Below are 27,540 nucleotides of genomic sequence, written 5' to 3' on the forward strand. Positions count from 1 at the left end.
ACGTCGTGATTTATTTGATTTGATACACCTACGTGACTTCACCGAAAGAACCAAAGAGTATGAACAGAATCACAATTGGTGGCAGCTAGGAATGGTTACAGCGTTGTGGGTGGGTGGGTGTGTGGTTGGCTGTGAGGGTGGTGGTGGGGGGGGGGCGGGGGCGGTTGACGGAGCAAGTGATGAGACGTCGTGACGGGAGAGAAGCAGAACTAATGAAGGGGCACGACTCGGGGCGATGGCCTCTGCTGTGGCGGCAGGGCCAGAGGGCAGGGCCCTTGCACGGTGACCCGTGTCGCGCGGATGTCGGCCCCGGCTTGTGGGACGACATTCGCGGCTTCTCTGCCACTATTTTTAGCATCCTTCCCATAGGCTTCAGAGAGAGAGAGTGAGTGAGACATGGGGGTTACATGGGTCCAGGAGATGAGACGTTGGTATCTGGTGGAGGAGGAAGAGGGGGGGGGAATCTATGTTTGTTGCTAAGGCTGTCCCTTCCCCGTACTACCACTCACGAGCCGAGCATATTCATGAGCGGTTATAATGAATAATGCATATAGTGTTAATAATTGGTCCAGATACATGAGAATACAATTTGAATACATTCGTTTGTACTGATTGATATCTACTTTGAATCTGATTGGTTGTTCCTGTGAGGTCATGACACCTGTTTTAAGGAGCTGGGAGAAGGGACGCGGTTATTCCTGGATTTCATTGTGATCTACCCCGAGCTTGTCCCGAAGATGCTTTGCGTCGTTCAAGTGAGACATCGCGTCTCATTGCTAAATATCGGTGTGAGAATTTTTTCTTCAGCTTTCCAAGTGACTTGAAACAACAAAGACATGTTTTTGACCGTGTTAAATGCGTTGTACACATGACACCGTTTAATTCGTTTGACTAGTGTGCTGAGAGTTGAGGCCAAGAGTTCAGAAGTACTCAAACTTTACTCCGTCTGCCCTCTGTTGAATGTCTGCCCGGTGCGTGGGGCCATGCTGGGCTTCCCTGTATGAAAAACATTTCCCCATTAAAATACCCAGCACATGGCTGATGGCGATTACTGCTACATTGTGTGTATTGCAAAAACAAACTACAGCCCATTATGCCCTGACCTTCTGCTAATGGTGAAAGCAATGATGACTGCTCTGTATTCACACAGGGAATGCATATTTACGTGTTAAAAGGCACGATGAACATTTAAGTATTGTTTTTAGTAGTAATGGTAGATGAGCATCTTTAGAGCAGTGTCATAAATGCAATGTCATGTTCAATTAAATAAATTCTCATCATAACAGTCTTTATCACATACTCTCGATCATACCACCATTCTCATATCTCCATATATATAAAAGGCAAAGTTGTGAATGTGTGTGTCTGTTCAAAATGTTTAGCGTACTTCCCGACATGCAACAAACTTGAAATTTGCCATGTGGGTACTTTCCAGACTGTACACCATGCAACAATTATAAAAATACGCTTGATTTTTTTTTGGGGGGGGGGAGCTCAATAATGTATATATTCTTCTTGGTTCTTTCAATAAAGTCACGTAGAAGGGAAATAATAAAATAATAAAAATAAAAACGTGACTTTACCGAAAGAACCAAGAAGATGAATCCCTGCAGTCACGAAAGCTTTAAATCGAAATTTAATGTATATTTTGTTTGCACAGCAAGTGAGCTGTGACGTCACATCTGTCACGTGACCCGCGCATGTGGAAGCGTAACGCATTGTAGTGTAGCGGGTAGCGCGCTGCGCTACGAACCCGGCAATCCGAGTTCGATTCCCGCTCACGGCTACCACCGGTGACGATTATTTGAACCGGTCCTGGGCCTCCCCTAGGTCGACTCAGCCTCAAACGAGTAACTGGTTGTGTGAACATCGCCACTGGGGAGACAAAGGCGGCCGGGCGTGGTGAATCCAAGTCCCGGGCGAAGCCGGGTAGTACAGCTAGTACGTTATAATAATGGACCTCTGTTGACCATACCCATTCCCATCTATATATTATCAAGAAACCTGTATTGTCACTCTCCAAGTCGGTTTGTCAGTCCCACCACTTGAGTAGTAATTGTTGTTGTGTGGTCAAGAAATGGCTTCTGTGGACTTATAGGGTCCTTTGGTATTGATGATGAGCTATTTATGACTGATAATCTTTGACCTAGGTGAAAAAAAAGAAAACATGGCAATAAAAATGTTCACTATGCCAGTTTTGCGGTTTTAAAAATGTTTTAAACTCTCCTTCCATCTCCAATGTTACGAGTTGGGGGTTGGGTATAGTTTTTATGCAATGAAGAAACAGCTGACAGTGTCAGTTGCGCCATACTTTACGATACATTTTTTTATTATTATTTCAATTTTAAACCTGAATTTACTCATAGCCAATCAGTCGAACCAAGTTAAGGTGCAGCATATGCTCTAATAATAGAGTTGCTGTTGCCCATTTGCACTTCTCATCCAGGCTCGGCTAAAATACAAACCCCAAAGGGTATGGAACGAAGCGGCTTCTCCCGTGTGTTGTCACAGTCCCAGCGCAGGCCATGGCCAACACGATTTTGAGAAGCCAGATTTGAGTCGAGGCGAGGGCTTTGTGAACAGGAGCCGGGAATGAGCTGCTGGACACGGAGACCAAAGTCTGAAACGGGCGCTTGGAGTCCGTACCTAAAAATCTCACGGCAGGGAGAAACATCGCACTTTGATCTAAAATTGAACCGAACTATTTTATTTTATTTTACCACGTAAGTCCCGCTGAGCGAAATGTAGCTCGTTTTCAGACGCGACCTGGCTAAATCACGAATGATAGCCCAACGAAGTGGGCTTATCATCACGTGGACATTGATAGCAGCCGAATACTCAAAACGCATGGCGTTGATTCTAAATGTGGAGAGAAAAACTTGAGAACCTGGAATAAAATCCACGCGACCACAGGGAGAGAGAGAGACATGCAAACTCCAAATATACAGCAGGCATCAGGGTCAGGATCGAACCCATGACCCTCCTGTATACCAGGCGAGGTAGTCAACATCTCGCCACCATGGCGCCTATTGGAGGACCCATCGGGGAAGCGCCGGGCACAAGAAACGGCAATCATTCACGCAAATGAATAGGAAAATAATGCAAGCACGTGACCTTCTTTAACCAAATCCATAAGTGCGCCTTCGTGAGACGAACGATAAAAGAAGTCTGCGCAGTGTGTGTGCCTGTTCCCGTGCGTGTTATTACCTGGCTGACCTTCAGAGTGCTGTGCGCTGCAGGACGCTCACCCAAACGTATGTTACATGCTGCGTGAAGTCATTTTTATTTAATGCATCTTGAATGTATGAGTTCTCTGTCCTATCTGTAATGGAATATGACCCAGTGTCACTGCCAGGGGGCATGCAAATAAATGACATGGTGTGGATCCCAGTTTTGCTTCCTGGGAAAATATATATATATATTTTAAACACGGCAGCTTTAATAAATGCATAAATATTGTAGTTGCATGTATAATACATAAGCACCCTAAATACGCAGTTGGGTACGCGTGTCAGGCATGGAGACGATTACATCAGATGTTACAGAGCGCGTAAATGCAACGAAACATCTCAGGATGTCGTGCGGGAGTCGGGGCACATCCGATGTAGCATGAGGTGAATGAACGATGAGCAGCACGTGACCAAAGATGAGACGAGAGTGTGCGTTATGATTGATGATGGTGATGATGATGATGTTGTGAAGGTATGTGTCGCGCACATCATGAACGTGTGTCTCAATGTGCGCTCACTAAAATAGGCATGTAAACAAGCGTATATATAAATGTGACATCTAGAAATTACTAGGTTTTGTACCTTTGGTAAAAACTTGTTTTTCCATCCGCTGTCTTTTTTTTATCATATACAGTAGAACCCCCTCTTAACGACGGTAATTTGGTTCCACGAAATCGGTCGTTAAGTGATTTGGTTGTTAAGCGAGTAGAGGAAATACACGCTGGCATCGAAAGTTTGTAATTTTTAAACCTGGAATTTAGGCAAATAAGTCTCAGTACATTTGAGAGCCCGGTTTTTTATCACAGAAGGCTGCCTAGATTCGAACCCAGCATCTCAGCAGAATTGGTTCATCACGCCGTCCTTTTGAACCACCCCGGCCACCTCTTCCACTTTGCTTTTGTTTGGTGTCCCTGATCTGCGTGTGTTCTCTGATACGTTTGTTGTACCTCCCGTCGTCTCTCGGTGTCATTCCAAGCATGCACATCCTCATGCTTACATTTTGATTTAAAGCTTTCGTGACTGCAGGGATTTATATTCTTGGTTCTTTCGGTAAAGTAACGTAGAAGGGAAACAATGAAATAATAAAAATATAAAACAATACAATTCTCAAGAAAATTTGAAATTTTCTTGCTGTTGATTTCACACCTGATGATGATTGCTTGTGTTGCAGTCGAAACGTCGTGAGAATTTTTATTGTTTGATATTTTTTATTATTTGATTATTTCCCTTCTACGTGACTTTACCGAAAGAACCAAGAATATCCTCATGCTTCTTTGCATACTTTCAAACTTTTGTTCCATTTGCTTTGTCAGTGTCCATCTTTCAGACTCTTCATTCTTTTGCAGGTAATACGCACTGATTGAAAGTATTCTGTCCTTCACATCATAAGGCAATCCAATCAAAAATGGTTAAATTGAGAAAACTGCAAGATGTGCCTATCTTCATGAGCCAACTTTGCGATGTAGAGTGATAAAAAATATTTTTATATCCTGAATTTATTTCACCTATTATTAACTGTAAATATTCAAAGGTGTTCATTAACTACATCATAATAGCTTTGTATTAAAGTTATCCAATTTATTTTATGAAGATGTTTTCTTTATTACTCCCTCCCAAGACAACGAGCATACACTTTATCAACGTCACATGGATGTTTATTATTCATTAGTGATGAACTTATAGATTTTGATAGCGTGGGCAGAGTTGAAAGGTCCCATGGTGACATCACGACCTTTTTTTTCGTGATGTACAAAACTGTTCCACTTGCATTAAAATGCCGTAAAGATCACACATTCAAGAACCCGTGATGTCAGTTCATGAAAAGACGTTTGTGCATCGATGTTATTACCTTAATCCAACATTTTAATGACGACACAATTAAAACTTGGATTAAAAATAGCAGCTGTCCACTCGCTCCATAAAGAGCTTGCTCAGTTTAACACGCAGGCTTTCGCGACCAATATTATCCATAATAGAGGTGTTTTTTTGGGTTAGTTCGCGTAAGTGTACAATGTTCCGATTTAAAGCTTTCATGACTGCAGGGATTAATCTTCTTGGTTCTTTCGGTAAAGTCACGTAGAATGGAAATAATAAAATAATAAAAATAAAACATAATAAAATAATTCTCACGACGTTTCGGCCACAACGCAAGCAGCCGTCCTCAGGTGGAGAACAGGTCTGTCGAGAAGATAGAGCCTGGGGTGTGTCATTCAGACTCTGTCTTCTCGACAGACCTGTTCTCCACCTGAGGACGTCTGCTTGCGTTGTGGCCGAAACGTCGTGAGAATTATTTAATGATGTTTTATTTTTATTATTTTATTATTTCCATTCTACGTGACTTTACCGAAAAAACCAAGAAGAGTGTACAATGTGTCGTACTCGAATTGCAAGCAGCTCTCGCCTGGCTAAATCAAGGGAGTCGGGCTGGTGGGTGGAGGTTAAACCAGGAGATGCTCCCAGCCGCCGACACAGCTGAGGAATTGCCCCAATTCACCTTGGAACCAGCAGCTCTCATCCGTGTAGAGGCCCAAGTGCCTCTTCACACGATGTATCATTCCGCCATCATTCCTCATCGTGTGTTTCATTCTGTTCGTTTTCCAGCTATTGGGCCGAAGGACAATTGTCCTAACACAAGGCAGGTTTTTTATTTACTTTGACATGTGAACAAGTCGCTGTCATTATTCAAGCTTTATTTTAAAACTCTCCTTCGTTTGCCGGTAGCAATCTGCACTTGTGCGTCATGCGGCAATCGCACGGTGGAATACTCCTGAAAGTGACCTTACGGCGTCCTTATTTTCCATCTAACAAATGACAGTCTCCTAAATGTGATCATCAGAGGTGACCGCGAGGTTCAACCTCGCTTGTGAGCAGAGTGGAGCGTGAATGGAATAAATGTGCAATGCCAAATATTGCCCCGCACCTCCGATAAGCACAGTTGGCTACGAACGGTGCGAAAGAAGTTCACGTGAGAATGGTAGGCGGTATGATTTTTTTGCGTATACAAACGTGTTCCCTGTGAGCGAGCGGCCCTTTTGGTTTCCAGTCATCGAAGCAAATCTGTTGACTTATGCGAGGAGTGCGAATTACATGAGCACGGGAAGTCTATTCTCTTTCCATAATTTTGGGTGGCATTCTACGCACTGTTGGTTCACGCAAAAAAAAAATGTGTGGCTTGGAAACAAAGAAATACCGCAGCACTCGGCATTGGAACGCGTTTTGGCCTCATGCGCAGCCAAATGTACTGAGACGCTAGGTCAGTGATCTCGTGCCTTGTGCATGTGTTGGGCTGAACAAGAACAGGATAACTTTGGAGCAAATTGGCGCGCGTGGCAATGGCATCGTTCTCGTCATTCACTCACTGCGGCAAATAATTCCGCATGAACGGCGTGTAACTCATCACCAGGACCGTCCGCTCTGCGCAAACGCTGCTGGGCAATGCCTCCTTTACTGGTCCACATGTGAAGCAACGATGAAACAGGCCTGATAACAAAATGTTTTATATATATGTGTAAATAATTACATGGTGAGTGAGATTCTGCCTCTTGTCAGGCAAGAGAATCGCCGGATGAGCGGGACACTCAATTTTTCACTGCGCCGGTTGGAAACAACTTCCACGCATTCTGTATTCTTTCTCCTCCGAGTAACTGCACTTTCACGTCGCGGCCTGCCGTGGCGTGTAGTGTGGTGAGCACAACAGGGCGCTCCGCAATCCAGGGTCGCCGGTAAGATTCCATCTTTCTACATGGTAGTTAGAAAAAATTGGCACCCCCCCCCCACCACCAACGCCTGCCTCTGTCCAAACAGCAGCCCCCCCCCCTCTCAGCCAGTCTACATAACAAAGGCTCAGTCCTTTGTTATGTAGACTAGCCGTAGTCTCAAGCCGCACCAACCTTACCATAATAATAAAAAGGGGGCCTGTCCTGGCCCATCCCCCCCCCCTCAACCAGTATATATACGGGGTAGTATCTCTTGGAATCTCTCATTTACTTCATACAGCAAGCGGGCTGTGACGGTTCCACCTGAAGACGGAAGCTTGTGTTGCCTCCGAATCGTCGTGATTTTTAATTTTATTTTTTATTTTATTTTACTTTTATTAGTTTTAATTTTAATGTTTTACCTACGTGACTTTACCGGAAAAAAACCTAAGAATATGAATCATTGCAGTCACGAAAGCTTCAAATCTAGAAGTATAAATGGGTTTGGCAGCGTTGGTAGATTGGCAGCCTGCACGTGGTGGGGTAAAGTGTGGGTGTGCCCACCTCTCCTACACGGCTGGTCAACGTGCAAGAGCAGGCCGGATACTCAGTGGAGTTCGCTCCAGTAGAGGTCCTTCTGCCAGCAGTGGTGTTGGCAAGCGATTTCAGGGCCGCACCTTTGCCTTCCACTTTCATTACGTTCTGCTTAAAGTATGGCTTTTCAGGGCATACATTCCATCATATATATTTCTCACATATATAGATTTATGTGTAAAAGTAGGTGTGGCATGATTGTCGATTGCACGGTGCACTTGCGTTTCTGTCAACTTTACGATTTGAAACATTTCCATCACGCAAAGTCCTTTTATACAAAGAAATATGAAATCGCCCTTCTCAGAGATTTTTGTTACATTTTAAATGCGTAAGAGCACCACTCACGGGGTACTGCTTCTCCTGAAACTGCAGGCATAACATGTAAATGGCCTGCACTTACATTTCAATGGCTCGAGTAGGCACTCAATTTCACGAACAATTAAAACTGTAATGAGAACTACGAAGACGGGAATAAACTGTGCACGTGTTTGTTTGCTTTTACAACGTATTGGGCGGATACACATCGCACGCCACTTTGAAAGTAAAATGTGACTTTAGGTTACACTTAGCAGCACAGCGTCAGATATTTAACATTCCAAGTGTCGCCAATTAACCACGGCGGGTCGGTTGCCTTCATTTACCACGAGGTGCACGTTGTGACAATTAATGCGTTGATCTTGCATCCCTGTCGGCGTGCTCGCGACGTGGTGACACGCTCAGGAGAGTTGGGAGTGAAACAGTGTTTAAACCAGGCCAGAGATTATGCACAACCCGACCAGGTTATGCCCTTGGCCCCCGAGTTGTCAAAACATTGCTCCCGGGACAGAAGCCTCCTTTCACTCTGCTGTCCGAATCTGGAGCTGCCTCCCTGATGCGCACTGTCAGTGAGATCACTGATTTTGAGTCTCCGGGCCTTCAAATGGCGAGCTCACACGTGGACGTCTCCTAACATCACCACGCGCCTTGTAGGGGACTGAGTGTTTGAGCTGCGGTGAACCAACAATGATCGTGCTGATTAGATGTACTAATGCGTGATATGCCTTCTGTTCACAATAGCGCCCAATCAAAGAAAAAGAGCCCACTGAGTCTTAACGGTCTCTTTTACAGAGGAGATCTTGGTCGAAAGCCACAATACCGAATTATCAAAATTACTAAATCATGAATGATTGGTGTACAGGGGGAAAAGTCTGGATAAAACGGACGAGTCAGTGTTAGACAGTCAGGCAATTAGGTGCAGCATGAAGTTAAACGGAAACCTAAAATGTGAGCAAAAGCACAACATTTATTTGAAACAGGAGGTAACGATCAAAAGCACTTGCTTTGGGCAGGAAATCATTGCAACATGTAAAAAGGGTGCGATATAGATACAGTATATCCATGTCTGTAAAGCATAACAGTGGAGGGAAAATATTCCGAACATATTTGGAATTTAGTAGATTTCAGCTTATGCACTCGGGTATTGGATGTTGATGAACGCAACCAACCGTTTGATCTGAACATCTGATGCTGTGCTCAGGCTATGTACCCAAGCGGAGACTTTTTGCACCTTTGCCCGAGGGCCCGGTGGATTGTTACGTTTCAACCACGTCAAGCGTCCAGCGTAGAATTAATGAGCCTATCAAAATTAGTCACCGCGCAGTTAATCTATCGGCCTTGCGCGGCTTCCACGCGCAACCACGCACATCCAACAAGGGGTTGTCCCATCGGATATGTACGTTCGCAATGAAGGCGACCCTCTGGATTGACGGAGAAAACTCTAAATCAATTAGTGCCACTGCATTGTGGGGGAAAAAACACGGCACTAGCCCAATTTAGTTGCCGGCGCCGGAGTTTTTTCCCCCTTAGTTCATGAAAAAGCAACGAACACCACAATGGCTGCCAGTGTGTTCAGTGTTTTTGTTGTTGTTATTTTAACTAATTCTACAATCACTTCACCCTGAATATGCCATAGTTGTGTTGGATCTCAGGCTGAGCAGGGTTGAGTCTGGTGAGTGCATACGAGGTGTTATAAGCATGATATTTAGTCAATAGACTATTCCGTGAAATTGGCTGTATCTGTAGATTGAAACTGTATGTGCAAAGCTTTGAGTGTTATCCCCTCTGGGTAGTCCCCGGTTTCCTCCCACATGCCGGTCATAAATTAAATTGACCAAACATCCCCAAATGCAGGATGTCTTAAGAGTATTGAGATTCTGTGAGGCTTTCCTGTGGAATTAAATTCATCATTCTCGACCCTGAGGAAGATTTCCACGTGTTACCAATAAATACCACACAGTGATCCGATTATTGCTGCAAAAGGGCCACTGCAAAGTCAGAAACATGCAGGAGATGTACAGTCAATGAAGGGGCCTGCTGAGTAGCAGAGATTATAGTTTACATTGTTGTGCCAAATGTCATTGGCGAAGCCAGCAAGTCATCTGCTTGGTTCTTTCGGTAAAGTCAGGTAGAAGGAAAATAATAAAATAATAAAAATAAAACATAATAAAATAATTCTCACGACGTTTCGGCTACAACGCAAGCAGCCGTCCTCAGGTGAAGAATGAGACACTGCCAAGCTTGGAGCATTTATATAAGCTGGGTTGGAGGGGGAAGAAGAGCGCCTTGACAAAATATTTGCATATCAAGAGGGATTTAGCATATTTATGGGAAATGCGTAGGAGGTGGGCGGGGGGTTTCAAAGTCATATTATGCCTATGCATTATGCAGGATTAGCAGCATCAAAGGGAGGGGGTAGGGGGTAGCATTAGAATTTCCGCTGGCCTCTTTGTCACATTACAACTGGACCAATGATAACCGCCAATATTAGAACGCTGACCTTTGAGGGTGACCATTCGTAGGTTCTCCATAAATTCGTGACCTTTTCATATTTTGGAGGCAGAAAACGAGAGCCAGTTAAAATGTAATAATCTTTATGACAAACAGTTCGATTATCACTGTCAATATGGCCTTCATAAGCCCTTTACTAATTTTTATTTGACACGTGCCCAATCAGGTTATGCGAACGTTGACATTTTCACATTTACATGCCGTCGATTCAAACTTTTATTCGCCACCGTCTGCTGCAAAGCAGTAATTGTTACGGCCGGAGCGTTTAAATAAATTTTGATATTGTTTACGTTTGAAGGCATCGCTAACGGCGGATCTTTCGCCGGTGCTTTCTTTTGCCGTGGTAAAACGCGAGGGGGAAAAAATTAACCCGTAAAAACTAAGTTTTTCACTATAAATCCTTTATATGCATGGCGGCTAGAGTCCTCTCGTCCTCTGGCTTGAGATGGCTGCCACCTATGGGTCAGATGATTGCCTGCCACCATTAAGCAATTGGTAATTAAATATAATTTTTTTTTCCTAAAAAGTGTAACATTTTGGAAAAAATTTTCACGAAAATTAATTGTCACGCACAACGAGTGTGTGTGGAAAATGTCAGCTCGATTGGATCACGGGAAGTGGGTTAAAAAACGACCGAAAGATTTGCACGGTCGTAAGCGCGCAAGCAAGCAGGTAAGCAAGTGAACTTAATATAAAGGATTTAAAAATGGCTACCCAGCGGCTCAGCTTCCTTGGCCGAAGCCACTGGTTTTGGTGGCATCATCGCTTACACAGGTGCCTGCTGGCATCGCTCGCACCCACGCGCGCAGTGGAATTAGTCGCAGCGAGCAACACTAGATAACGCCGGCAAGCTGGCTTTATGTGTCGTCATCATTATTGGCCGTTTCGCGTAGCCCATCACATCCTGACGGTGTAATTTATTTATGCGTTATAGCTCGGGATATAATCGTCATGCATACATTTGATCGTAGTGCATATTTTTATTTTGTAGGCTTCGTTTCTTTGGAAATGCAGCTTCAAAGATGTGTTTCACTGTTTACGTGAGTGTTTATGTGGAACACATGTTAGCCAGTAGGTCCACAGAGACGCATATGTCTCGTTTACAACAGCAGGGACGTTAAACTCCCGCACGCAAATAAATCATTCTTTGAATTTCCTCATAGATTTAGGGACCTGCGGTAGAATTTTACCCTGAAGGCGAGGGTTCCACCCATGCCTGAAGTAAAAGTGCCTGAGGTCTTTTTTGCCTGAGGGATATGGGGATGTTTGGCTTTATGGTTCCCACCTCCTAAGCCACAGTTCACATACATATTATAATTACTCATTTACCCAGAAAAAGCACACTTGGTCTGAAAAGTATATATTTTTTTCAAGAGCGCCCTTGATTGGGATGTTTTGCCAACTATATTCTATGCTTTAAAGCTATGGGAGGAGGAAACTGAAAGTGCCTGAGTCGAGAATTGAACCCAGGTCCTTCTTGGTCTCTGGCACAAGTGTTACCTTGACGCCCGGCTTCAATGTTGCGATAGAGCAAGGCAATACTTGTTAACAGGAAGTAGTATACAACGTGACTCAGGCACAACTAAAACAAATCACCATGATCGTCATTAACACTGCCTTATAATGGACGTTTCGGACAAAGGTCCTTCATAGCATTCATGGCTCTACAGTAAGTAGATTTCTTTAACCTTACGTCCTCCTCTTGACACCCGTATCTGTTGATTGAGCGAATTGACCTCGTGACCTTAGTGGTTAGACACGTCTCCGTGTCACTATTGTTAGCTTTCATTCTTAACTTTAGTTCAGTATCTTTTAAGCGACACACACGGTGTGATTTTATTAACGAGACATCCAGTGGCCAATACAGTTAAACCTTGGATTGCGAGCATAATTCGTTCCGGAAACGTGTTTGTAATCCAAAGCACTTGGAAATCAAAGCACTCATATATCAGCTGTGATCACGTGACGCTCGGCAGACAAAGTGTATATGCGTACTACTCGTATTGCAAGACCTCGCTCGTTTATCAAATTAATATTTAGTTACAAATTTTGCTCGTCTTGCTAAACACTCGCAGACCAAGTTACTCGCAATCCAAGGTTTTACTGTACCTATTTTTTCCAACTACCGAAAAATACATGAGCACAACATATAAAAACAAGCTTCACATTCTTTATATAAATTAACTGCTCTCCAGCGCCTGACCCACGATCGGAGTTCCGCCCTCTCAATGCTAACCGACCAATGGCCAACGGCAGAGTGTACGCCAGGCTCGGTTAAACACATCCATGATAGCAGTTTGGATTTAGACTTAATGGCGAAACAATTATAGGTAAGGAAAGAGCTCGCTAAGAAGATGCGCCCTCAAACCGTAGTCATTTTATCTCCGGACATTTCTAGAGCCAATCCCGAGACCTTTCATTCCTGCCTTTCCACGCGCCAGAATTATCGGGTTACCTGCTAGTTCAGGAGGTCTTCATGATGTGCACGCTGTGTCCTGGTCTGCAGTGAATGTTAAGTGGCCACTCTATCTTTGTAAACGTAGGTGGACTCATCGCCTCCCCCTGAACCCCCCTCCTCCTCACTCTCTCCTCTCTCACACGGAGTGGCCAACAGAGTGAGGAGGGGTCCGGTGGAGGGGATTAGTCCTCGTATCTCTATAAAGACAGAGACAGTCAAGATTGGCTACTAAGTTTGTATTCCCTGCAGGAGAGGGCAGCCACGTGCACCATGAAGACCCGAATGATTATCTCGAGAAAACTGCACGAGTGGACTGGCAGAAATTACAGGTCTCGGAATCGACACATTGGCACGGCTGAGGCTGTGACCCCATTGCTTATTATAATCACTCGGTGCAAGATGTCCAATTCAATGCCTATTCATCAAACGCCACTTAACGTAACGCCATGCATGTCTTGAGTTACGCATGCATGCACAAGACACAGTAATGTACGTACAGCCCGTGTGTCAATGTACTGCTGGATGAAGGCCTCAACAGGTGGGATTGGTCCTGGGTCCTCGGGATTGGCTGTCCAAACACGCGGCTCAGTGTGATACTTTCTGATCGGTCATCTGTCCGACCGTGTCATCAATCGATGTCGGATCTAGAGTGTGCGAGTGCTGCCTAGACGCACACGTACATTGACACACTGCTGCGTAGACGCACACGTACATTGACACACTGCTGCGTAGACGCACACGTACATTGACACACTGCTGCGTAGACGCACACGTACATTGACACACTGCTGCGTAGACGCACACGTACATTGACACACTGTTGGCACGCTGCTGCTGCTGCTGCGAGTCACCCTCAAGTTGTTGAAAGCAAAACCGCGCACGGCCCATCCCCAGCTGGCGAAGCGCCATTGATTGTGCTCATCGTCATGAACTGCAGACGATAAATGTCTCTTTTTTAAATCCTTTATATTAAGTTCACTTGCGCGCTTGCTTGCTTGCTTGCTTACGACCGTGCAAATCTTTCGGTCGTTTTTTAACCCACTTCCCATGATCCAATCGAGCTGACATTTTCCACACAGACTCGTTGTGCGTGACAATTAATGTTCGTGAAAAAATGTTTCCATAACTTTACACTTTTTAGGACAAAAATATTATATTTAATTACCAATTGCTTAATGGTGGCATGCAATCATCTGACCTATAGGTGGCAGCCATCTCAAGCCAGAGGATGAGAGGACTCTAGCCGCCACGCATATAAAGGATTTATAGTGAAAAACTTTGTTTTTACGGGTTATACTTGTTTCGTGCCGCCTGTGGCCCCGCGTCCGCGCGCAGCGCCAGGGGAACTGATGCGCTGGGGTTTATGTGGCTAGTGATTTCACATTACCTGAGGGAGAGCGAGGTTATTTATATTACCGCGGCAGAGGCCCGGGCTCGCACGTGGAAATGTGTCCTGTGCTGGAGACGCGCGGTGAAGCCATGCGAACAACGCATTGGCTGGGGACATTCTCCCTCCTTTCGCTCAAATTAAATTAGATTATTTTTTTACAGAGAGAACAGGTCGTCTGATTTGTTCAATAATGGAAACACTGTACTCGTGTAGAACGTCTTACGTAAATTGTTGTTGCTGTCATTATTATTAGACTCATGTATACAAAACACATTTTGACTTACATAACACCAAATTCACGTGTGGGGAATGATGGCGTAGCTTGGCAGCACACGGAGCAGTGAACCCTTTGACCTGAGCGCCATTAGTGGCCACGGCTAAAACCAGCGGCATCTTACCAGTCTTAGGCCATCTCGTCATCCTACCTCCACTGACCACGGTGGTGAAGTATGGTCAGACAACTCCCGGGACCAATCCCATATGTTAAAGTCTTCATCCAGCAGTACATTGGCAAAAGGGGCTGTGAATTGCTATTTATTATGCGTGCGTATCTCGAGACATGCATTGCGTTATGTTAAGTGGCGTTTGATGAATATACATCGGACATCTTGCACCGACTTGTTATCATAAGCAATGGGGTTACATGCTCAGCCGTGCTAATGTCTCGATGGTAACTGGAAAATAATGTAACAATGTAAATGATAAATCCCAATAATAATAATAATTTCCTGCTTTATCCTGCAAGGTGTTTATGTTTGTGCCAACCTTATTATATGTCACCTTGTCATGCTAGAACTGCATCTAGATGTACCTCTGGGTTTTTTGGCCGCGTAAAATAAAATAAAAATGTATACCCTGCTGCATGAATGCATGCACACACACACACAGAATAATCATTCCCCCAATGTGTAGGGGCAGAGAAACTAATATCACAATACACAGTGCTATGCACAGTGTATGAAATACCTCACCATGCATTTTTCTGAAGAAGTCAATCCCCCCATACAGGGGCTTACAGCTGTGGATGCCCCAAGGTGACTTGGGCCCGTTCCTCAGCCTAGTCTGCGGCTGGGAACGTCTCCTGGTGTAACCTCTACCCCCCGGCGTGACCCCTCGCAGCCCTCAACCATCTCAGCGATGATCTTTACCTCCCTGCCCCCCTTCGACCACACGGGTTGCGCTACCCACCTTGTGTAGTAGCCACGGCGTAATTAACTTGCGAGAAAATTCAATTCGCCGTCGTTTGTTTAACCGGGTCAAGAGCCCATTAGGATATTCTATTCTTAGGTTTTTTCGGTAAAGTCACGTAGGTAAAACATCAAAATTAATGAAAATAAAATAAAATAAAACAAAAATCACGACGTTTCGGAGGCAACACAAGTCTCCGTCATCAGGTGGGACCGTCACAGCCGAATTAGCTGCATCAAGTCGTGATTTTTTGTTTTATTTTATTTTATTTTCATTAATTTTGATGTTTTACCTACGTGACTTTACCGAAAAAAACCTAAGAATATGATTCCTTGCAGTCACGAAAGCTTCAAATCTAGAATTAAAGCCCATTAGGAGTGTGTCTTTTGTAACGGAAGCCTCCTAGACCATGGTTGCATGTGGGCGGCTATTAATTTAATACATTTCTGCGGCTGGTAATGTTCAAAATATTATAGTTGGGTGGTGCAACGGCCGAATATAAGGGTATAAATATGGCTTTTGTGTGTGCAAAAAATTCCATTTACAAGTACGTTCCTGTAGAAATGCTATAGAATCGGATTAGCGCTGCCACGTGTACATTGCACGTGTGCACGAACTCCCTAACATTCACACGTAATGTTGTCATCATACACACCTATCACACTATTTTCTTTTGTACAGTCGGAGTACAAAGGTATTTCTAATTCTGCGCTGGCATGTATAGTGGTGGTGCAGTAATGAAAAGCCAGATACAAAATACAGATTCGTTTTTGTACAGATGCAGTATTCAAATACACAAACGTTAAACTGTCAACACGGATGAACGGGGGGGGGGGGGGGGGTGGGGAGAATTGCGATTGTGTATTCACGTAATTAATGCATGAACTGCACTTGCTTGTTCATTGCTGTACACTCATTTAAACGAGCAGCTGGGGAAAAAAAAACCCCAAAAGAAGGCTGTGATGAATGCATGCGTGATATAATGATGCCTGGCCCTGCCGTTTCGTAATTGAGTCAATGATGTGATCAATAGGTACAAGAGTAAATCAATTTGTGGCCATTGTTGTCATTGTTGATTTTGATCATCTTGTTTTCCACTGCAACGTGTTGTTAAAAACACAAAAGATAGATAACAAAGAGAATTGCATCAATATAAATTTGTTAAATCATTGATGCCGAAGCTTACGCGTTGTACATTCTGGGTGGGCCTGGTGCATTGCTTCAGAAGTCATGAAAATTAAGCTAATGTTGTCTCGTGAATGGAATAAAACACAAAGCTAACATGAACCAAAATGCATGAGAAATCAACAGCAGTGCCATGTTTGTTACTGCCACTCATCTCTCAAGCATTGGCTTTCATCCGCTCTATTTATACTCACAGAGTCTCTATAAATAGCGGAGCGGAGTTAACGCCGTAAGCGCGGTAGTAGGAGCTTCCGTAGCACGGCACGACGATGAGAAGAAACGGCCCGAATATTCTGTCGTTGGTGACGTTTTTCGCCACAAACCTGCTGCGGGCCGTACGCGACAGTGTCGCGTATGCCGTGAGCTTTCTCCCGCGATGGTTGAGTTCGGTTTTCAGCCGATGCCAGACGGTGGCGGGCAAGAAGCCGCCTTATGTGCCCGAGCGCAGCGCGCTGCGTCTCGACACTAAAGTCTACACGTCCGAGGATGACGACACGGCGGGGGATGGCTTGGACTTGGTCGACATCCTGGCTTCCCGCCGGCGTTTCAGGCTGCGCAGGGACAGGCTGTGCGAGCAGAGCGAGTACTTCAGGGCCCTGTTCAGGTCCCGCATGCAGGAGAACGAGCAGAGGACGGTGGACCTCAGCTCTGTGCCGTGCGAGATCCTCGAGCCCATCCTGGACTTCGTGCACGACGGCCGCTTGCCGCTGCTGACGCCCGACATCGTGTGCGAGTGCATCGAGACCGCAAACTACCTGGTCATGCCCGGGTTGCTGAAGGAGTGCGGCGCATACGCACGCCGAATTCTCGACCGCCGGAACTGCTGGTCCTTCCTGGAGTTTGCCGAGTCGATCGCTTGCGAGGAAGCCCTGGCAGCTGCCTACTCGTATTTGAGCAGCAACTTTCTCGAGCTGGGCAACATCGGCAAGCGCCTCCCGCCCGAGAAGGTGGAGAAGATCCGAAGGCTGCGGACTGAAGGCGCCAGGCACCTCTGCGTCTTGAAAAAGGAGTGCGCCGTTCCCGCCCACCTGGCAAACGGAAGCGGCAGGTGCATTTACCATCTGAGTGTGAGGGCTGACGGGGACGAGGCCTCAAGAGGTGGTCGCTTCTGGGATGCCGGCGGTACGCAGACGAACGTGGCGGGCGACCGGACACCCGGGAGCGACGGTGCGGCTGCCGCGGGCCGCAGCAGCGGGGCATGGCTGCGCCGAAGTGAGCTGCCCTTCGCCTCTGACAAGTGGAATTTCAGCACAGCGGTCCTGGACAACTACCTCTACATCATCGGGGGCCACAGGCACTGCCAGGTGGGCAGCTCCCGCTCCGAGTTCCGCTCGCTGGCCTATCGCTACAACCCCTTGACGGACACCTGGGCCGAGGTGGCGTGCATGCGCAAGCGGCGGCGGCGCTTCAGCCTGGCCGTGGCGCGGGGCTTCCTGTTCGCGCTCGGCGGCTGGTACCTGGACGCGCTGACGTCGCCGGACGCGCGCACCCGCGTCTACTCGGCCGTGGAGCGCTACGACCCCGTTGGCGACACGTGGACGTTCGTGTCGTCGCTGCCCTTCACCGACTTCACCTTCTCGATGACGATGACGCACGACGTGCCGCTCGCGGCCACGCTGCGGGACGACGTCTACGCCATCGGCAACATCGCCCGCACGGGCGAGAAGCTGCTGCTGCGCTACGAGGTGGCGCGCGACCGCTGGAGCGAGGTGCTGCCCACGCTGACGCGCGCCGCCGTCGACCTGCCGGCGCTCTACTGCATGGTGGCGGCCGAGCGGCTCTACGTGCTGGGCTGCAACAACGACAGCAGCGTGCTGCTCAGCTTCTCGCCTCAAGAGGGCCGATGGAGCAGGCCCGCGCTACTCCCCAAACTGTGCCTGGTGGGGCAGGGGGCAGCCGTGGTCGCGGGGGCCGATGGGAACGGCGGTCCGACGGCCATCGCCATGCCCGCCCCCGAGCAGAACTGTGCCGTGGTGTTGGAGCTGGAAACAGGCGCCGTGCAGCTGCTGCCGGAGCTTCCCTTCCCCCCGTCGCACGAGGCCATCTTCACCCTACACTTCCCGGCGTAGTCGCCAGGTCGAGAACATCGGCGTGGACGGCCGTGTTTTGGGTTGAAGAGAGGAGCGGGATGTGGGGACGCGTGAATGAACACTGCTTATCGGCAAGCCAGCGGCTGCCCTAAACGTGTTTACTCGTTGGCCCTGATTGTAATTAGGGAAACGTGCTTCCACCTCGCTGGGTCCAGCCGAAATATCTTCCTGGTCCAAACAGCGATGCAGTCGCACTCATCTGGGTTTTCCGGTGATCCTCGCGGCGGGTTTTGGCTCGCCATCGAACAGAGAAGGTCACGGCATCGCGCGCTTTCAGATGCGCTTCTGCGGCCTTCTGGAATGTTCTTCCTTCCGATATGAGGAAGCCGCTGGAGCTATGCACTTTTAAATCCGATTAGCACAGTTTACTAAATACGGTGCAAAACAAGTTATATGTACGTACATAGTTTACCGCCGCTTCGCCTGTGGTAGAAAAATCCACATTTACATGGCAGAGGCAATCGTGGACTTCCCACGTGCGAACAGTGCTTCAAGCGCTCCCAACATGATGCCAGTCTGCCTTGTGATTGTGTGCTTGTGTGGTCACGTAGACAGCGTACAATTAATTACCCAAACCATCGTTTATCTGCGCACCCTTAGCGTTGGCAGAGGGCGGCGACACAAGATTCCCGCGCTTGCCGTGTGCCGCCCTCGGGCAACAAGGGGCAGCATTGAATGAAATGAACCCATAATGCATTGCACGGTGGCACCTTTCATATCTGCAGCTGTTCCAGATTGCCACCACGCTGTTCTGCTGTAACACGGGGCACACATCTATAAACACAAATCGTGTTACATAGCATTATTAGAGCACGCTCTGTTCTGCAAAGTGCCACATCGTATATTTTCATATTTCACGTCTCCCACCGTGCTTTCCTCGCATTTCTTTGCACTTTTTATTGCGTGCCATCAAACCTTTATATCGGCTTTTCCCGTGTAACACCCTATACTGCACTTACCTGGCATTAAGCCGTGTATTCAATATAGACGTCTCCACGTTCCTGTATTATTATTGTAAATCAAGAGTTTCGTGTGTACATTTCTGGGCGCAGAGAAAATCAATGAAACGATTCTAACGCGCACGTTACTCCGTGTGCTTGCATGGGCGGCAACCGCACTTGCAATGTAACTTCACGCATGCACGCGCGAGCCCCCATGAACCAAGTAATCATAATAAGTGTTCAGCCCTTTGTCAACCCACTGCTTGAACGCAGGCCTCCCCACGCCGTGCCGGTCATGGCGGTTGCTGTACTACGCTGGTCAGGGTGGGTTAGTGATGTGCGGAGGGCGCCAGTGGCTGCACTCTGAAATCACTCGCCACCGATGTTGGCCGTGGTTGGGAATCGAACTCTGTTCGCCACGGTTCACCTCGCCACTGGCTCCACCACTCCCGATTTATTGAGTGAAGCAAATAAACCACGTGACTTTTCCTGGGAAATCTCAAGTCTTCTTTTTTTTCCCACTCTGAATTATATTCCACCTCTGCTGTTAAGAGACGGATTGTTTCGTGACGTGAACATTGCATCAATGTATAGTTCCCTGAAGGGCAGAGCCCCATTGCACACCGAGCACAGCCGTAGGTGACGCAGCCAGCGATGTTACTTGGTGAGGTCGCTGTACCTTCAAAAGGGTATTTTAAAACGTTGATGCCCACTGTGTAACCGACTTTTACATTTATGTAACAAACTAAAAATAAGCATACGCCTCCACGTATCTGTCTCCTCCGCGTTAAAATACAAAACAGTTTTTTATTTATATTTTTAAACAAATCCCATCAGCCATACAGCCTTCTTGAAAGTGTATAATTTCAGCAGAATCTTTGTTTAACACAGGACATCTCAGCATTGGTTTTCACGTTCATTGTCTCCTCAGCCAGAGTCAGCCCATGTGACTCGAAACTGTCACTCTCCCATAAGAAGTGAAGCCCAATAAGCACTGGGCCTCTTGACCCACGACACGTTACATGTGTGTGCCGCGAGGCACTGCACGATTGCTGGCGTGCTTCCCGTACACAAATGGGTCGTAATCCGACAAGCGTCGTAGTGTCTAAAGCGAAATTCTCGTCCCGGGTGTATTCGGAGTGTATCTGTAGCTGACAGGAGGAGGGAAAAGAACAACCTTGTTGGATCAGTGCCACAGGAATCAATCAGGCCCGACGCCCAGATAGATTGAAGATGCATTAGACTGCGGCTCACGTAGAGCGTGTCATCTATAATAAAAAGCCCGGCGTTCCATTGTGTCCGTCAACTAAATTCTAAGAGCCTTTCGGAACGCCTGAATTGAAAAGTTATAGAAAGTGGACCCCCCCTCCCCCCAGCACCAGATGTGGGGGTATAAAGTTGATCCAACAGGCTTACAACAATTGTCAACCCCCCACCACCACAAAAAAAGAAATGTATTTTGTAGGCGTATATACCTCGTTACCCTACATACACTAGTCAGTAGTGTCTACTATAGAGTTATATACACCTACACACCCTACATACAATAGAGTCAGTAGTATCTACTATATAATCATATACACCTACACACCCTACACACAATAGAGTCGGTAGTATCTGCACACATGGTGGGGGGGGGGAAGAGGACATCATTGGGGGCGAGGCACAAAGCGCCGAGACGCCCTACGCACGAGTCCATGAAATCCGTCCCGTATTTTTTTTCTACTACCATCAATGCAATGAATCTTCGAGGTGTTATTTACAGGGAACCTATCGGGTTTGTTCACGGTGAACTTTTATAATCCGCTGCTTGTATCGTGCTGTCCGAAGGCTTGTTTGTCATCGAGACAACACTTGCCTCTGGCTGCCGGCCCCGTGTCAAGGCCTGAGCAAAGCATCCGAGTTCACCCACAACTTTCGCTTCCAGTTCGGTGGGCATCGTCGATTGACGAGCCGTGAGGGCGCGGGGCCTGGTGGGAGCGCGGGGCCTGGTGGGGGCACTGGGCCTGGTGGGGGCGCTGGGCCTGGTGGGAGCGCGGGGCCTGGTGGGAGCGCGGGGCCTGGTGGGAGCGCGGTGCCGGGCGGCTCCGTGGTCTTTGTGTCGCGCTCGGCGCGTGTGGCCTGGTTGAGTCTGGCAGCGGAGACTGTCGGGGGAGTTTTGTTTTGCCTACCGTCTCGATTTTGTTAAGTTTGGTTTGATGCCCCTGGTAGCGACTTGGTGTGGCCCCCATTGCGGACAAGATGCTTGAGGCAAGGCTTCGGTGGTACGGCCATGTGATGCGAAGTGAAGAGTCATCAGTGGCCAAGACTGCCGTGCGTATTGAGCCAGAGGGCCACCGTCCACGCGGACGTCCGAAGAAGCGATGGATGAAGGAAGACGTGAAGACGGTCAACGCATCCCCTGAAGATGCCCTGGACCGAGCCAAATGGAGAAGACAATGCCGAAAAGCGGACCCTGTGCCACAGCGGGAACAACGCTAGGAAGAAGAAGGTTTGATACCCCTGGCATTTGTAATGAATGCATGAAGGAAGGCAGAATATTCTCAACTGAACTTTAACTTTATTTTTCAATAATCAACACGAAGGAGATTGCACTCAAACTAAACTCGTGTTTATTTTACCAGGTAAGGCCCACTGAGCTTTGTAGCTATTTTTCAGAAGTGACCTTGCCACAAATGGTAACTCAACGAAATGGCTTATCGCGTGGAAATTTATAGCAGCCAAATACTCTGAATGCGTGATGTTTCTAAATGTGGAGGGGAAAGCTGGAAGACCCGGAGAAAAATCCACGCGACCACGGGAACAACATGCAAACTCTAAATATACAACAGCAGGCGTCAGGGTCGAGATCGAACCCACGACTTCCTGTATACCAGGCGAGGTAGTTAACATCCCACCACGACCATCACAGCACATAAGTGCTAGATTCGCATGTTCACGCAATTGACAAAACACATCACCTTGGTGTGGTTTGCCCAATTTAATAATAATAATAGTGATAATAATTTCTTGAGTTCATGTAGAACATTTCACCCTAAGGTCCCAAAGTGTTTAACATCGGCGAAGGCATCATCATCATCAACAACAACAATAAAAATGAAATATAAAGAGCAACTATTTATAATAAGAATAAGGAGAATTCCCTGAACAAGAAGTGCGAATTATATACCCAGGAAAGCCTCATTGAGTGTTCATATTTTTCGTCAAGGATCCTGCATTGAGACATTTTGCCATTATCATTAACGAGTGTTTGGCTTTTGGCAGCAAACTCATTACTCTGTTGATTGGGCGAAATACATTGCTAAAGTGCAATCTGGTCATTTCCCAGCACAAATGCACAGTAACAATCATGAAGAGCCGTTCTGTAGTGCCGGAACTTGGCGAGCCATTACAAGGCCGATGAATACCTGGCAAGCCAATGTGGTCACCTGTCCATGTAATTTAACTACCCAATTTCAAACCCTCTCTAACTGCTGAGGTCTGATGATATCTGCCACATGCGGGGTGTGGTTTTTTTTCTGTTCACCAGACATTTTTTTGGTGGTGGTGGTGGCGGAGACAGCTGCACTTTTTTTTTTTAGCAAAAAAAAAGAATATTCCGGAGAAAAAGAGCGTACTCGCCAACGCAGAGCTTGTGCCCCGTGAAGTCGCTTGCCCTACTTGCATTTGTTTCTCCGCATAATGGACTCGACGAACGCAACATTCATAACAATTGGAGCTATGACAGTTTGCATTAAAAAAAGACGAAGTTGCCATGTAAACATGTGCACTGGCACGCATCACACATTGGGCAGCTATGTGCGTTTTTATTTTTTTGTTATTTACGTACATGGGTGTGTATAGATATATATTACTTGAAAAAGACCAGGACTGGGTTTCAATCTGAGTAATGGATTGTGTAGCTGCTGTGGCTCCTGCATTGGGAGATGGCTGGGTTTTGAGATGCGCTGCCGACTGACTGACGATTGACTGCCGCGCTTGCCTGCGGGTAATTCTTTGCGATGTCAACTCTGCTTATTGTGATGCCGTTTTGAACCCCCGGCGCTGTGATACGCGGCGCGCTGCAGTGCAGAAAGTGTTCTCTTGGCAGCCTCGGCGTTTAACCTGCAGTTGCACGTGAGAGTGGCCGTCTCTGTACAACGTGCTTTAGAAAGTTCGTAGCCTCACCGTGTGTGATAGTCAACACTGAGGATGAATTTTGATGTAAAAAAAATAATGATGTGTCTGTAGTGAAACAAGGATTTCCTTTACAGCCTGAACAGACTGTTGGGGCAAGTGCTGTTAGCGAGCACCTACGAAGGCCGGCACAGCACACGAGGGGGTGGGTGGCCAGCACCATGCCTGGCTGCCTTTGTCTCTTAAGTGGCGATTTTTTACACACAGCACCAGGTACTCATTTGAGGCTGAGTCGACCTTGGGGAGACCCAAGACCGGTTCAGATAATCGTCACTGGTGTTGGCCGTGATCGGGAATTGAACTCGGGTCGCCGGGTTCGTAGCAATTGAGAAGTTCCACTTGACAACTTTCACCAGAATAAATTGGCAATCGTAGCCCCCCCGGTGCTTGCCGGCAAATTCAAATGAGTGAACGAAAAAAAGCGAGAGAGCGGTATATAACATTATTGGGCACTGGGCTGAGACACAAAAGTGATTAGGAGTGGCTTTTGTAATTGCAGATGACATGTGCGCTAATTATTCTATTAAAGTTGAAGGAAAGCTTAATTTTCACGAGCGGCCGTTGCTGGGCTGTCGCTTGACCCGTTCTGACCTGCCGTTTGTGATGCCTTTGGATGACTGTGAAGAAAAGTAAAGATGGCTTGGGCAGGACCAATGGCAGAGCCAGGATTTTCAGGTAGGGGGGGCAACCCCTCCAGCAATGAAAAATGATAGGAGTTGTTAGTAACGACCTTGCCTGGTATACAGGAGGTCGTGGGTTCGATCCCGACCCTGACGCCTGTTGGGAGTTTGGATGCGCTCCCCGTGGTCGTGTGGATTTTTCACGCGGGTCCTCCGTCTTTTTTCCCCTCCACATTGAGAAACAACGTGCGTTTAGATTAATTTGGCTGCTATAAACGTCCACGTGATAAGTCACTTCGCGACTTCGTGACTTCTCACGTTGCTGATCATTTGCGGCCAGGTCGCTTCTGGCAAAGTGCTACGTCGCTCAGTGGTGCCTTAACTGATAAAATAAGAATAGTTTAGAGGGATTATGATGGCTGGTGGATAAGATCGCTATCGGAGTGGTAGCCAAAGGAGGGCATGCACCCCAGAGGAAGTCCACTGGGGAGATGGAGTGATGAAATCAGCTCATGTGCACGTGTAGGTGGATTACTACATTGCAGTGATGTGAGAGATAGTGACACCCTGGGAGGACCTTCAACCAGCAGTCGATTGATCATGGCTGATGACGATACCGTCGAAAAAGCTATATAATGAGATATTGACATTTTTTGGCAATACCTTGATAAAAGTAAAATTAACATTACAATTAATTAAAAAAACGTTGCAATTAATTTAATTTCACTACAGTCAAGGTCGCGTTTTTAAGTCGATGTTAAAAACTGTCTTATCTTTTATTGCCCGTTCACACGGAGTAATTTAGCCACTTAGAAATTTAAACATCTGCCACTGTTGTTGAAGCACACTTTGGATGAGTTGCCCCTTAGATCGCTCATACGCCAACAGGTGTCATCAGCTGGGTTGTGGCAAGGCAGGCACACCTCTACGTTTCAAGAGTTATGTCTCGGTCACCGTCACTGTCCGCTAGAAGTGGAGCCATCCTTGAGATGCTCTAATCAGGATCATCTCTCATGGGGAGAGGCGGAGGGTCAGACCAAGCGGTTCCCAAAACTTTCCCAACTCACAGCCCATCCGAGTAGCCGGATCGTTTTCTGGGACCCGTGCCCAGTGACACGGTGCGTGAAAAACATAGGTGACCGCCAGTGACTCCAAAGTCAGGAGGAGGAGGAGGCGCAAGTACCGTGTGACAAATCTTACAACATCGTGGAAGTCTCGTTCGCAAACAAAGGTGCAGCATCAGACGAGCCTACCTCTGTGTGAAGGCCCATAGGGGTGATGGTGTTACAGAGTGTGCAGCGCAGGTTGTTAAGGCGTTACGGCCTCAACAACCTGAGCGTGTATTTTACCGCTTTACGATAGAGACGACCGACAGACATAAAACAAGTTGCGGTGCTTTGGCAAACGTTTCGGTCACGGCACGCTTCACACGCTCTTTCACTGTGCTTTTCGTTCTGCGAGCCGCCTCGATAACCGTAGTTTGGGACCCCGCTGGGTTAGATGATCAGATGTTGGAAGTGAAGAAGTGCTGAGCCTGGCCGAGCACTTGGATTAGTGACCACCGGAGCATGCCGAGTATTGCAGGCGCAGCAATGCGAGTGGGCCAGGGGATGGCAGTACTCAGTGTGATCTCCTCGTATGAGAGGGGCTTACCGAGATTTAGGTGTTTGGCACCGGTTATTTTCTCCCACGATGGTGGCGACATGTGATCTTCCTCGCCAGGTATACAGGAAGTCGTGGGTTCGATCCAGACCATGACGATGCCTGTATATTGGGAGTTTGTGTGTTTCTCTCTCCCTGTGGTCACGTGAATGTTTCTCCGCGTCCTCCGGTTTCTCCCCATTTAGAATCAACGTGCGTTTAGAGTATTTGGCTGATATGAATTTCCACATGATCAGCCACTTCTTTGAGCTATCATTCGTGGCCAGGTTGCTTCTGAAAAAAAGCTATACAGCTCACTGGGCCTTATCTGGTAAAATAAAAAGAGTTTATTTTGTAGTTTCATGCTCGGGCCTCACTTTAGGCGGGATATGTCCCCGACATATGCCATTACTGCTAAGTGAACGGAGAGCTTTGATAATTACCCAATATAATGATAGTAATTGCAGTGTTGTTGTTGTGGTGGTGGTTAAAATCTCTTTGTGTTTCTGCTCGTGTTTGCTGTTGCTCTGTTGAACTGTAACTGCAGTGTATTGTTGTGGAAATTATTTTCCACAGTGGGTTACGATTCTGGTCATTGTTGCCATGTTGAATCGTGGTTCCAGTGGTAATTGTTCGTGGTCGTGGTAATTGGTTTTATTGTGCGGTGAGCTGTGGATGCGGTGTTGCCGTGGTGGTTTGCACGATGTAGTTGGGACGAGAGCAGCTGTTGCCCCTCTGGTTAGCCCTGGTCCTGGGCATTGTTGCTGCTATGGGGTTACTGTAGGTCAGGGGTGGGGAACCTTTTTTTTTCCAAGGGCCATTTGGACATTTATAATATCATTCACGGGCCATACAAAATCATCAACTTAAAGATTAGACTGTTATATTTGGTCAAACATTTCATTTACTCACCCCTAATGTGATGGCTGGAACTGCCGATTGATTTCGCGAGCCTTAAACGGCCCGCGGGCCGGACGTTCCCCACCCCTGCTTGAGTGTAGGTGGATGATTGTTGTTATCGCGGTTGTGGTAATTGTCGCCGTGCTTGTAGGTTGCCGTGGTGGTTGTTAGAGGGGTAATTGTTAGTGCGCAACGCGTGGAGCCAATTAGATCTTCGTTTACAGCGGGATGACCAGAGCCGGTGCTAGGGTACACGGCGAATCGTGGGCGACTGCCCCGGGCCCCGCGCTTTGGGGGGCCCCCCGCACTTCGACGTCACGGCGTCATCAGATGTAATACTTCCGGTTTTAGTGTGAAGGCGTTGAGAGGTCCACGCGGTGTAGGATTTGCCCTGGGACCCGCGCCCCTCACCCCCTCCCCCCCCTCTATGATTAGCCCTGGGAATGGCTTTTACTATTTTTACTTGATTTGTATTCCGCAGTTAATTACCTGAGAGGAAAGCATCAATAATTGACGAGCCCTATTGACGTAGTGAGACAATGAGACGAAATAATTAGAGAAAGGCACGGTGAACGGATGACTTTTGAAATGTTTTTTTTTTATTTG

The 27,540-nt window shown here is 47.1% G+C and overlaps 2 protein-coding genes across 3 annotated transcripts in view; both read left to right on the top strand.

Moving 5' to 3' along the window:
* The window catches only part of LOC144731016 (S-adenosyl-L-methionine-dependent tRNA 4-demethylwyosine synthase TYW1-like), a 132,042-nt gene that overhangs the window by 95,177 nt on the left and 9,325 nt on the right, over nt 1–27,540 (top strand). The gene's annotated exons all lie outside the window — the stretch shown is intronic.
* LOC144731015 (kelch repeat and BTB domain-containing protein 11-like) lies at nt 16,220–21,187 on the top strand. The gene has a single exon (XM_078611973.1). It carries the CDS (start codon nt 16,836–16,838, stop codon nt 18,633–18,635), a length of 1,800 nt encoding a protein of 599 aa, XP_078468099.1. The 5' UTR covers nt 16,220–16,835; the 3' UTR covers nt 18,636–21,187.

This window comes from Lampetra planeri, chromosome 37, assembly GCF_965212315.1.
Source record: "Lampetra planeri chromosome 37, kcLamPlan1.2.h2, whole genome shotgun sequence".
Lineage (NCBI taxonomy): Eukaryota > Metazoa > Chordata > Hyperoartia > Petromyzontiformes > Petromyzontidae > Lampetra > Lampetra planeri.

Bases quoted from the DNA above. Each gene is read 5' to 3' on its own strand.
- LOC144731015 (XM_078611973.1), top strand. From the start codon at position 16,836: ATGAGAAGAAACGGCCCGAATATTCTGTCGTTGGTGACGTTTTTCGCC.